The sequence below is a fragment of the Thamnophis sirtalis genome, unplaced genomic scaffold, assembly GCF_051295495.1.
Source record: "Thamnophis sirtalis isolate CommonGarterSnake01/CBP01778 unplaced genomic scaffold, rThaSir2_p1.2 scaffold_8, whole genome shotgun sequence".
NCBI lineage: Eukaryota > Metazoa > Chordata > Lepidosauria > Squamata > Natricidae > Thamnophis > Thamnophis sirtalis.
The window spans coordinates 80,045,976-80,058,435 of NW_028261388.1; the positions used below are offsets into that span (position 1 = coordinate 80,045,976).

The window sequence follows — 12,460 nt, forward strand, 5'->3', positions numbered from 1 at the left end:
CGATTGTAAGCTGCCCTGAGTCCCCTCAGGGAAAAGGGCGGCCTATAAATCCTAATAAAATGAAAAAAAATGAAATGAAAATGAAAGGTGCCTCCCATCGTCCAGTGCGATCCCACAGAGTTGGCCTCCTCAGGGTGCCGTCGGCCAGACAGTGTCGGATAGCGACCCCCTAGGGGGGAGAGCCTTCTCTGTGGGAGCGCCTTCCCTCTGGAATGAGCTGCCCCCCCCCCCGGAGCTTCGCATAATCCCCGACCTCCGGTCCTTCCGGCGCGCCCTAAAAAGTTGGCTTTTCCAGAAAGCCGGCCTGGCCTGAACAGAATAAAATAAATGATTAATTTAATTGTTCATTTTAATCTAATTTTTAAAATTGTATTGTTAATATTAATGGGGTTTGTTTTTGGATACTTTATTTAATTTCCTTTTTAACTTTTGTAATAGGTTTTTTTTTTAAATGTTGACCGTCGCCCTGAGTCCTTTGGGAGAAGGGCGGCATATAAATCCAATAAACAAACAAACAAACATCACTTAATCCAATATACCTCTATTGTAACCTCCTTCTGGGACACCCAAGCGGCCAGTATTTAATCATTGATTGCTGCCAAGAAAACTAAAGTGGACCACCATTTTACTCATGAATCCTATTTTTCGAGAACTTTTTTATTTTTCTTTAAAAAAAAAAAACACAAATATGTCATCATTTGTCAGTCATTAAGACATTGAAGTACAATTTTTTTTTTTGTTGTGTATACCCCTCCCTCCCTCCACCCCCCCATCCCCCCTCCTCCTTCCCCCCCCCCGACTTCCCAGAACCCGTACACGGTATGGATTTTTAACTAGCACAGTCTAAAATCTATTGAGAAAAAAAAAATAAAGAAATTAATGACATTCTAGATTGAACTTAGCTTCTTCTTACTGAACTGACTTTTAACAGTTTAAATCATTTCTGATCTTAAGCATAGGCTAACTGGAATTTCTTAGTCCCGTATTTATTTTGTATATAGTCAATCCATTTTTTCCAGTCTCGTTTATATCTCTCATTTGAATGATCTTTGAGATATGCCGATATTTTAGCCATTTCAGCTAAGTTTGTTACTTTCAATGTCCATTCTTGGATTGTAGGCAAGTCTTCCTTCTTCCAATATTGCGCCACCAACAGTCTTGCTGCAGTTATCAGGTGCAGAATCAAATTAGTCTCTACCACTGTAAAATCAGTACATATACCTAGTAAAAATAACTGAGGAATAAACTTTATCCTTCTTTTAAAAACATTTTGCATGACCCACCATATTTTTATCCAAAATGCCTTAACCTTTTGGCAGGTCCACCATATATGATAGCAATATAGCAATAGCAGCAATAGCAATAGCAGTGGACTTATATACCGCTTCATAGGCCTTTCAGGCCTCTCTAAGCGGTTTACAGAGAGTCAGCATATTGCCCCCAACAATCTGGGTCCTCATTTTACCCACCTCGGAAGGATGGAAGGCTGAGTCAACCCTGAGCCGGTGAGATTTGAACCGCTGACCTGCTGATCTAGCAGTAGCCTGCAGTGCTGCTTTTAACCACTGCGCCACCTTGGCTCTATGATAATATGTAGCATCGAGAGAACCACACCTCCAACATTTAGGCTGTACATTCGGATACATAGAAGCCAACTTTTTAGGATCTAAATGCCATCTGTAGAACATCTTGTAAAAATTTTCTCTCAGATTTTGAGCTTGTGTAAATTTCACATTTCTTACCCAAATTCTTTCCCATGTATCCAACATTATTGGTTCCTCAATATTTTGAGCCCATTTTATCATACAATCTTTAACTAATTCTGTTTCCGAATCCATCTGTATTAATACATTATATATCCTCTTTATATGCATTAAGCTTTGATCTCTTATTTGTTTAAACAGATTATCCTCAACTTGAATAAAGCCAATTTTTTTATCTATTTTCCACCTAGCCTGTAATTGCCCATACTGGAACCATGTTTGAATTACCTTCTCCTCTTTTAATACCTCTAAAGATTTTAATTGTAATACCCCCCTTTCCGAGGTAAGAAGCTGTCTGTAAGTAAATCTGTCCTGTTTTTGTGCTGTATTCATATTTTCAATTGCATGTCTAGGAATTGCCCACATGGGTATCTTGTCATTTAATTTATATTGGTATTTCTTCCAAACCCGCAATAAAGCATTTCTTAAAATATGACTTTTAAAGTTCTTATCCAATTTTTTGTTGAATAACAGGTAAGCGTGCCAACCAAATACCAGATCGTGTCCCTCAATGTTCAATATTCTATCATTGGTTAAATGAATCCAATCACTAATTACAGATAATACCACTGCATCATAATATAGTTTTAAATTAGGTAGTTTCAGTCCTCCTCTCTCACGTACATCTTGCATTATTTTCATCTTTACCCTCGGCTTCTTTCCTGCCCACACAAATTTGTTGATACCCTTCTGCCATTCTAAAAGGTTCGCATCTTTTTTAAGTATAGGTAACATTTGGAAAAGAAATAAAAATTTTGGTAAAATGTTCATTTTCACTGCCGCTATCCTGCCCAGCAAAGATAAGTGCAATTTCTCCCATTTTTTCATCTCTGTCTGTATGCTATGCCAAAGTGGTTCATAATTATGCTTATATAACTTCCCATTTGAAGTTAAAATGTTAACTCCAAGATATTTGACTTTTTTAACTACCTCACATCCTAGCATCACTCCTAATTCTTCCTTTTGTTTAATATTCATATTTATAGCTAATGTTTTGGTTTTTCCTAAGTTTATTTTAAAGCCAGACACTTGACCATATTGATTAATCGTATTCATTAAAACCATACTGGATTCCTGCGGTTGTTCCAATATTATAACCAAATCATCCGCAAAAGCGCGGACTCTATATTCTTGCTGCCTAATCTTGATCCCTTTTAAACCATCCAAGCCCCGTATTTTATTCAACAATACTTCCAAAGTTATAATAAACAATAATGGGGACAAAGGACAACCCTGTCTTGTACCTTTTCCAATTTGAATAGAGTCTGTTAAACTTCCATTGACTATGATTTGTGCTGTTTGCTGTTGGTATATTGCTTTAATTGACTGTAAAAAATTATCTCCTATCTGCATTTTTTGCAATATCTTCAACAGAAATTGCCAGTTAACTCGATCAAAGGCCTTCTCAGCATCCAAAAATATAAACGCAGCAGGAATCTGGTTGTTCTTTCCCAAATATTCTAATGCATTAATAATTAATCTGACATTACTTTTCATCTGTCTCCCTTGTATAAAACCTGTTTGGTCCGTATGTATCAATTGTTGAATGACCAACATTAACCTATTTGCTAATATTTTAGTAAAAATTTTATAATCTACATTCAGTAATGAAATGGGTCTATAATTTTTGGGTTGAGTAGTATCTTGATCTTCTTTGGGTATCAAAGATATAAACGCTGTCTTCCAAGATGGAGGGACTTTACCTTCCGTTTGAATCATATTAAATAATTCTCTAAGAGGTTCTACCATTTCTAACTGTAAGTTTTTATAGTAAACCGCTGTCAAGCCATCTGTACCTGGTGCTTTCCCTGGCTTTAATTGCTTAATTACCTGCAGGATTTCCCCCGAGGTTATTGGTTGATTCAATTTTTGCCTGTGTTCTTCTCTAACTGAAGGTATTTTCTCCTTGTCTAAATATTTGTCTATGTCTAAACCATTAATTTTATCCCCTTTATACAGTTCTGTAAAAAATTCCCAGAAAGCCTTTTGAATCTCTTCCTGTTGGAACACCTCCTTCCCTCTGTAAATCATTTTAGATATATTTCGAGTTTTCCTTTTTTTCCTAATCTGATAAGCTAACCATCTGCCAGGTTTGTTTGCATTACAAAAAGTATTGTGTTTTGCATATAATAAATTAGTAGCTACCTGGTCAGAGATCAACATGTCAAATTGAGATTTTAATATGTTAATAGTTTCCTTAACCTTTGTATCGTCTGGTTTCCTTGTTAACTCCAGCTCTTTTCTCTTAATTTCCTCTTCCAGTTCTGTTCGTTTTAACCCTTGCTTATTTCTATGTGTTTTATTTATATTCATCAAAACTCCTCTCATATACGCTTTGCTTGCATCCCATACAAATTCCATAGATGTACCCTTATTCATATTCAAAACAAAATATTCAGATAGTAATTTTTTACAATCATTAATATAGTTTTCATATCTAAATAAATTTTCATTCAGTCTCCAAAACCTTCTTGCCTGCACTACCCTTCCCAACTCCATCCAAACTGGGTTATGGTCCGAAAGGACTCTAGCTGCAATCTTTGTTTTCTTGACCCTAGAAAGCAAATCATTAGTGGTTAGAATAAAATCAATCCTTGAAAGGGATTGATGCCTGTCCGAGAAGAAAGTGAAGTCATATTCCTCTGCATTTCTTTCTCGCCAGATATCTCTCAATTCAAAATCATCCATAATGTCAAAGAAGGATTTGGGTAACTTTGCTCGCATCTTGGTATTTAGGCGGGAAATCTTCTTATCTCTCTTAGTGTCTATCACTCCATTCCAGTCACCCAATAGTATACAGGAACTATAGTCCCACTGTACTAATTTAGCATGAAGATTTCTATAGAATCTATCTTGCTGTTGATTGGGTGCATAAATTCCCAAAAGTAATGTCTTTTTCCCTTCTAAGATCAAGTCTAAAGCAATATATCTTCCGAAGGGATCTGCTTCTATTAATTCAGCTTTCATATCTTTTCTTAAGTATGAATCCTATTTTTCCATAATCAAAAACATACTTTAGATTTGTATCCTATCACATTCTTACAAAAGACATATTTGTTATAGGAAACATTAAAAAAAGCAATGACTATGGGTAGCTAATCAACTGTCCATACAGATAAGTACTCAATGCCACAATAGGTAATATATTTCATAATTGAACATTAGTAACTGTTGTGGCCCAGCAGGAGCCGTTGGAGCTGCCACCAGACTCCGACAGCGAGGGGCCCTCTGAGTCGGCTCTGGAGGATGTGGAGGACCCTGGACAGGGTTCTGACTCCAGGCAGGGTGCAGAGAGGCTGGTTGGCCTCCAGGAGGCACCTGAGCCTTGGACCAGTGGGGAGGAGACAAGGGAGAGTGAGCCAGAGGCCAGTAGTGAGTTGTTCCTGGATGCACACCATCGAAGAGCTACTAGGCGTCAGGAACAATTACGCAATTACAGGAGGTGATTGCACTCAGCTGGTGGTCATTAGGCTCCTCTCCAAACTATAAAAAGCTACTTGTGCACACGCCCCTCTTTGCAGAAGTCAACACAGGATTGAATGTCAGAGGACAGTACTGTGAGCTTGGCAGGTTGGATTGCTGCCAAGCCTTATCTGTGTTTATTGCTGCCTGAGTTTGTCTGAGTTGCTGCCAAGGTCCTTATCTGTTTGTTCTGCTTGGCTTTCAGCCACCGAGGTTTTGGTGTCTTGCTATTAAAGTACATTCCAGTTAAGTTTGTCTCGGCATTCGTTACTGGATGGAGGAGGGGGTCAGAACAAGTAACTAAACAGATCCTCTAAATTTTATTCATGAATAAGTTGTTTTTTATTCCCTATATCCAAGCAAATATTTTCAAACCCATATTTAACTAGAAGGTGAAGATCTATTTATTTTTCTTTTATCTTATTGTTGATTTTATGTAGATTTCGTTGAGCTAATCTATATTAAATGTTCACTTATTCAACACATTTCTATAGCCATCTATCTAGGCAGCTTACAACCTATTAAACACCATAAAACCAACGTCTTGTGTGCTCTCTAGAAGGACAGAACGGGTGGGATTTATCAATTCTTAGGGCGGGAGATATTCTATAGGGTAGGTGCTCTCAACAAATGCATTAAATATTGAAACTATTTATTCGTTAATTAAAATTTACAATTTTGCTTCTTTCGTTCAAAAGAACAAATTACGTCGACTCGCTTTTATATTGTATCTTTGCAACACAATAGTCCTCTTTGGAATCTCTACAAACATGTGTTAAATCCTCCAGCTAAACAGTTTGTTGTAACAACGCAGGAATGTGCTATTTCATACCAATTACTATCCAATGAACTATGACAAACTTAAGTTCTAGTAACCATTTCATTGCACTGATCTCGCTCACCCCATCCTAAGACACCTTCATTGTTTAATTTAGTTCGTACACAAAGCAAACTATCAGTCCCGTGAAGAATTAAGTTTTTTGAAACAAGTCTTCTTGCCCTGGTTCAAAGATGGCCCACTTCATTGTTTTATTTATGTATTCAATTGTTTTATATATTTATTCAATTTACATAGCTGCCCATCTCAGAAAGTAAATCTGGTGGCAAACAATCTTAAAAAGAATTAAAACTCAAATTCATAAATACAAAAATTTAAATATGCAAGAGGCCAGGAAGATGCCCAAATCTGTGGTTGTTATCACCACCAAGAGACAGAACTCTTCATAACCTTGGGGGTCCCAGGCCCAAAGCCATGACTTCAGAGTCTTGCGAAAGGGAGAAATCTCTGGAGGAGGAATGTTCCATACGGCCATCATGGATCATATGGGTGGAAACCAGTAATGTGCGGTGATGTTTATGGCTGGTGAGGCACTGACACAGGGGTTTCAAATTTTTTTAGACATACATGCATGTTTTTTTTTTTAAAAAAAAATCTGTGTATACCAAAGACCAACCTCATCAAATAATTCTAGAAGTACTCAATATTTTTTTAAAAAAACTTATTTTAAACACATAAACACATCAACAAAAACAAACATATGACTTAAAAACAACCTAGGAACAATAAGTTCCATCGTATATCATACAGCAGTTCCGTATCGGTTTCTTTACAGTTAGTGTTTTCCCTTCTATACATTTCTATCTTGCATTCATGGTCCCCTTATTCGTTATCCATTTTTATGTACAATTCTATATTTATTTATACCTAGCTATTTATAACAAAATATTGTTCACCTATATTGTGCTTTATATTCTTACTGTCATTTATTCTCTTACATACAATTATAGGTATACATTCACGTAGTTATTCTTTTTCTTTGCCATTCTTATATTATTATTATTCCATTTGAAAGGTTATAATATACAGTTTGAGTTTGTTTACCATCCCTAGCGCCTATTGTAACACCACCTTAATAAGGCGGAAGTTCTCAATTTTAACCATCTAAAATGACAAGAGGAAGCAGCACACAAATAATGATTAAGGTATGAATTAACTAAAACAGCCCAACGGGAAAACAGATCAGAAATTCGAGTGCTTTTTGCAACTTTTCCTGAAATGGGATTCTTTGGAGCATCTCATTGATCTGTTGTGTTCCACTGGCTTCTACAACTATATTCCTTCACCGCGTTTTTATCAAAAGTTTTTAAAAGACTGGATTTGTTCAGACTTATAGACACCGGTGGGTATAGTAAGCTCCGTCAGTAAAACTAGCAAAATATTCACCCTCCTGGCACGATTCAGAAGGGAGAACTTTATATATATATGTATGTATGTATGTATGTATGTATGTATGTATGTATATATGTGTGTGTATGTGTGTGTATGTGTGTATGTGTGTATATGATTTGAACCTGGGCTATATTGCACACTAGGCATACTAGGCAAAGATCTTAGCCATTAGGCCACAGGCTCTTATCCGTTTATCAGTGAAGCCAGGGTGAAAGGTATCTATTAGATTTTTTTAGCTAATGGCTAGCTGATGAGAGCTAAATAGCTTGAAATAGATCTATACTAGTCTCCCTTTATTTATTTATCAGCATAAATATAACAAATATAGCAAAAAGGCAACAGTAAAAAATATTGGGTTTCTGTCTGGATGGTCTCTTGTGACGAGCCGAAGACAGAGAGTGGAAGTGTCACCTTCCTCCCATAATTGGGGCTTACCAGGGGTTGTAAAAAAATCATATATATATATATATATATATATATATATATATATATATATATATATATATATATATATATATATATATATATAAAACATAGACAACACATACACACAACAATTTTTAAAAAAGCATCATCACATACAGCATGTCGTTTGGTTACAGGTGTTTTAACATTTATCATTCTTATACATTTATTATTTCATTTAATAGGTTATAATATACAGTTTGGGTTGCTTGGTTTACCATCCCTTCCTCCTGTTGTAACACCACTTTATTTTCCCTTTCTTTTCTCCCTCCCTCCCTTTTTCTACTTTCTTCCTTCCTCCTCTCCTTTCCCTTCCTTCTTCCCTTCCCTTTCTCCTACTCCTGCTCTTCCTCTTCTCCCTTCCTACCCTCTCTCCTTCCCTCTTTCTTTTCACCTTCTCCCTTCTCTACTTTCTTCCTTCCTCCTCTCCTTCCCCTTCCTTCTTCCCTTACCTCTCCTTTGCTCCTGCTCTTCCTCTTTCTCTTCCTACCCTCTCTCCTTCCTTTTCTCTCCCTTCCATCTTCCTTTCCTTTCCTTTCCCTTCTCCCTCCCTCCCTTCTCTCCTCCTTCCTCCTCTCCTTCCCCTTCCTTCTTCCTGTACCTTTCTCCTACTCCTGCTCTTCCTCTTCCCCTTCCTACCCTCTCTCCTCCTCTTTCTCTCCTTTCCATCCTCCTCTCCTTACCTCTTTCTTTTCACCCTCTCTCCCTTCTCTACTTCCTTCCTTCCTTCCTCCTCTCCTTCCCCTTCCTTCTTCCCTTACCTCTCCTTTACTCCTACTCTTCCTCTTCCCTTCCTACCCTCTCTCTTCCTTTTCTCTCCCTTCCATCTTCCTTTCCCTTTCCTTTCTCCCTCCCTCCCTTCTCTACTTTCCTCCTTCCTCCTCTCCTTTCCCTTCCTTCTTCCCGTACCTTTCTCCTACTCCTGCTCTTCCTCTTTCCCTTCCTACCCTCTCTCCTCCTCTTTCTCTCCTTTCCATCCTCCTCTCCTTACCTCTTTCTTTCCACCCTCTCTCCCTTCTCTACTTCCTTCCTTCCTTCCTCCTCTCCTTCCCCTTCCTTCTTCCCTTACCTCTAAGGGAGAACTTTTTCAAGTCATTATATCTCCGTAAAAAGTGATAAACCGCAGCTGTTTTGAGTTACTCCTCTTCCTGGGCAATCCGGCGCAGAGGAGATGAGATCTACTAGATCTATCAGATCGTTCCCCCTCCCCCAAGAACTGAACAAAAAAAAAAGAAGAGCGAACTCTCTTGCTCTCCAAAGAGAGAAACCGAAAGGACCAACGCAAACATCTTCTACCTGCTTACCTGCATTTCCTTGATGTTCTCCATCGGGGCGATGGGCTGGGCCGGCCTGGGATGGGATGGGTAGGAAGTGGGCTTGCTCGGGCGAGTAGCCGACGCCTGCGAGGCCCTCTCCTTTTGCTCCATGGCCCTTAAACAGCCGGGCGGGGAAGGCAAAGACAGCTGCTCCGGCCGGCCGCTTGCTCTTCGGTGCAAAACACCCTGCGCGCTCCGCTGGCTGCTGCGGCTGGTCTCGCCGTTGCTATGGCGAGCCTCAATCCTCCGACGCTTCGGGAAGGCTGGTGCCGCTGCAGCTGCTGGTGCTCGCCCCGCTTTGCCTCGGATAGCGGCGGAAGAGACCCCTCCCCGCCAATGGAAAGTCAAATCGAGTTCCCTTCTTTGCAGAGACGCAAACGGTGCATTTTTTATTATTTCAAGAGGCACCTGGACTTTTCTGAGTTTTGAAGAAGTTAAAGAAGCTTCTGGGATGAGAAGCGAAACGTCTTCAAAGAAAAAAAGGAGACAGTCCAGTGGCCTCTTGAAAAAAAAGGACTTTTGGGAAGTTTATCACCCGGCCCGCCTGAGCTAGTCCACTTTACATAATAAAGAGTTCTCCCGTTCAGCTCCTGAGTGATGGGATTAAGGCATGATGATGTCGGTTGCCCAATTCACATGGCATCTGAGAACTCACCCAAACCTTGAAAAAAAGTACTTTGGGACTGTAGGAAGTTTATCACCCGGCCCGCCTGAGCTAGTCCACTTTACATAATAAAGAGTTTTCCCGTTCAGCTCCTGAGTGATGAGATTAAGGCATGATGATATCGGTTGCCCAATTCACCACGTGGCATCTGAGAACTCACCCAAACCTTGAAAAAAAGTACTTTGGGACTGTAGGAAGTTTATCACCCGGCCCTCTCCCAGAAAAATGAAATAGCCTAGGAAATGTTGAAAAGGCAGAATATTTCTCTGGATGTGAAAAAGGAAGAAACGTGTTTTAAAAGAGAGAAGAGCTGCCGGCAGCTTCCTGCCCATCCCCACTTTGTCAATGGGCCAGTAAGAAGGCCAAGCTTTACATAATAAAGACTTCTCCACTTCAGCTACAGGAAAGCATGATAATATTGGCTCCAACTGACCACATGGCATCTGAGAACTCAACCAAACCTGGATTCAAAACGCAGCCCAGAGAGTTGCCCCTGCATGGCCCTATAGGAGTCTGACAACCAATCAGAATACATTTCTTACACAGGAACAGGAAACAGACAGGTGGGACTGAACAGGTTATAAAAAGCCTAGCAATCCCCTCCCTCAGCCCTTCTCTTCTTCTCCACCAACATTGAAGCATGTGATCACCTTTTCTGTTCAGGGCTCAAGCCATGTGGTCCTGTCCACCAATAAACCATCTTTCCAAGCAGCCTCCGTGTCCCCAGTGTCTTTTTCCCTAACCAATAAGAAATGAGTTAAGTATTTCCATGTTGCAATGCTTTTGTGAATGTATAAGAAACGCGTGCTTTGATAATGAAGGTTGTTCAGAACTTGCAATGCTAGCCATGGGCTAGCTTTCTGAACCAGGCTGCCAAAGAAACGTTTCCTGTATCCTGATGATGAAAGAAATGTCCTTCTGGGTTCAGCTCCAAGCGGGGAAAAAGACACTGGAGACATGGAGGCTGCTTGGAAAGATGGTTTATTGGTGGACAGGGCCACATGGCTTGAGCCCTGAACAGAAAGGTGACCACATGCTTCAGTGTTGGTGGAGAAGAAGAGAAGTGCTGAAGGAGGGGCTTGCTAGGCTTTTTATAACCTGTTTAGTCCCACCTCTCCGTTTCCTGTTCCTGTGTAAGAAATGTATTCTGATTGGTTGTCAGACTCCCAAGGGCCATGCAGGGGGCTACTCTCTAGGCTGTGTTTTGAATCCAGGTTTGGTTGAGTTCCCAGATGCCATGTGGTCAGTTGAGTAAAGGGCCAATATTATCATGCTTTCCTGTAGCTGCTGGTGAAGTCTTTATTATGTAAAGTGGACTAGCTTGGCCTTCTTAAGGGCCCATTGACAAAGTGGGGATAGGCAGGAAGCTACAGGCAACTATTCTGTCTTTTAAAACATGTTGCTTTCTTTTCACATCTAGAGAAATATTCTGCCTTTTCAATATTTCCTAGGATATTTCATTTTTCTGGGAGAGGGCTGGGTGATAACTTCCCACACTGAGAAGTCTAAAGCCTGTCATTTTCTGCAACAATATAGTACATTGTCACTGGAAAAAACGCATCGGTTGTCCTGATCTTTACAATAGAAATATACTTACCTTCCTTTATTTTATCAGACATTGCCATTCTTCTCAGGGTTAATTTCTTTTTTATTTCTCCATCAAGCTCTCCCACTTCATCTATTCCTCGGGTAAAGAAAACAGAATTATCTACCACCTTCACCATTTGCCACCAATTGTGAGTTCACCAAGCACGTGATTGACATTTCTTTTGTTACTCTTAGCGTTTAACATTAACCTAGATTGGTTAATTTCCTGTTTTTGCTGTTGTAATATTTTTAAGTTTTCTTTCCGCTGACAAAGTGGTGTTACAGGCACACCTAAAAACAAAACAAGAACCTAGAACTAAAGAGAAATTTCCTAACAGAATAATTAAACAGTGGAACAACTTGCCTCCGGGAATTGTGAATGTTCCAACCCTGGAAGTTTTTAAGAAAAAAATATGGGACAATCATTTGTCTGTAAGGTTTCCTGCCTGAACAGAGGGTTGGACTAGAAGACCTCCAAGGTTCCTTCCAACTCTGTTATTCTGTTAAGTTAAAAATATATTGTGTGTTGTTTTAGACAGATTTTAGACCTGACTTAAGTTTAAACCATCATTAAATCAAATCTTACTGACTTTAAGTGAAACCATTACCTTTCACTATCACTCTGGCTCTGGTTAATCAGAGTTAGGTCTAGATCAGGCCTGCCAAACTCACAGGCTACGGACTGGATGCGTCATACGCTGGTCGATCCATAGAGAATCTTAATGAATGTTTATTTTCATCTTCAAAAGAGCAGGTAGTGCCTACATCTTGGCTGAGTGTGAGAAAGGGAGATGCTGCTGCTTACGGCCTCCCCATCCTCAAAGTATTTTCTGACTTTACAGTTTACCAGTGGTCTGTTACAGCATGAGAGTTTTAAAAATACTATAAAAATGTTCTTCATGGAAAAGCCACTAGAGGGGGTGAGAACTCTCCCTAGGAACAGTCTGAATCTCATCTCTCTCTTAATCTCTGT

At 39.6% G+C, this 12,460-nt stretch overlaps 1 protein-coding gene across 1 annotated transcript in view; it reads right to left on the reverse strand.

Annotated features, from left to right (window-relative positions):
- Nucleotides 1–9,356, reverse strand: part of DNAH5 (dynein axonemal heavy chain 5) — a 202,374-nt gene extending 193,018 nt beyond the window's left edge. Inside the window, exon 1 of the mRNA XM_087721975.1 lies at nt 9,225–9,356. Within this exon, the coding sequence (XP_087578101.1) occupies nt 9,225–9,347 (123 nt within the window). The 5' untranslated portion in view covers nt 9,348–9,356. The remainder of the gene's footprint in view (nt 1–9,224) is intronic.
- Between the last annotated feature and the right edge of the window lie 3,104 nt (nt 9,357–12,460).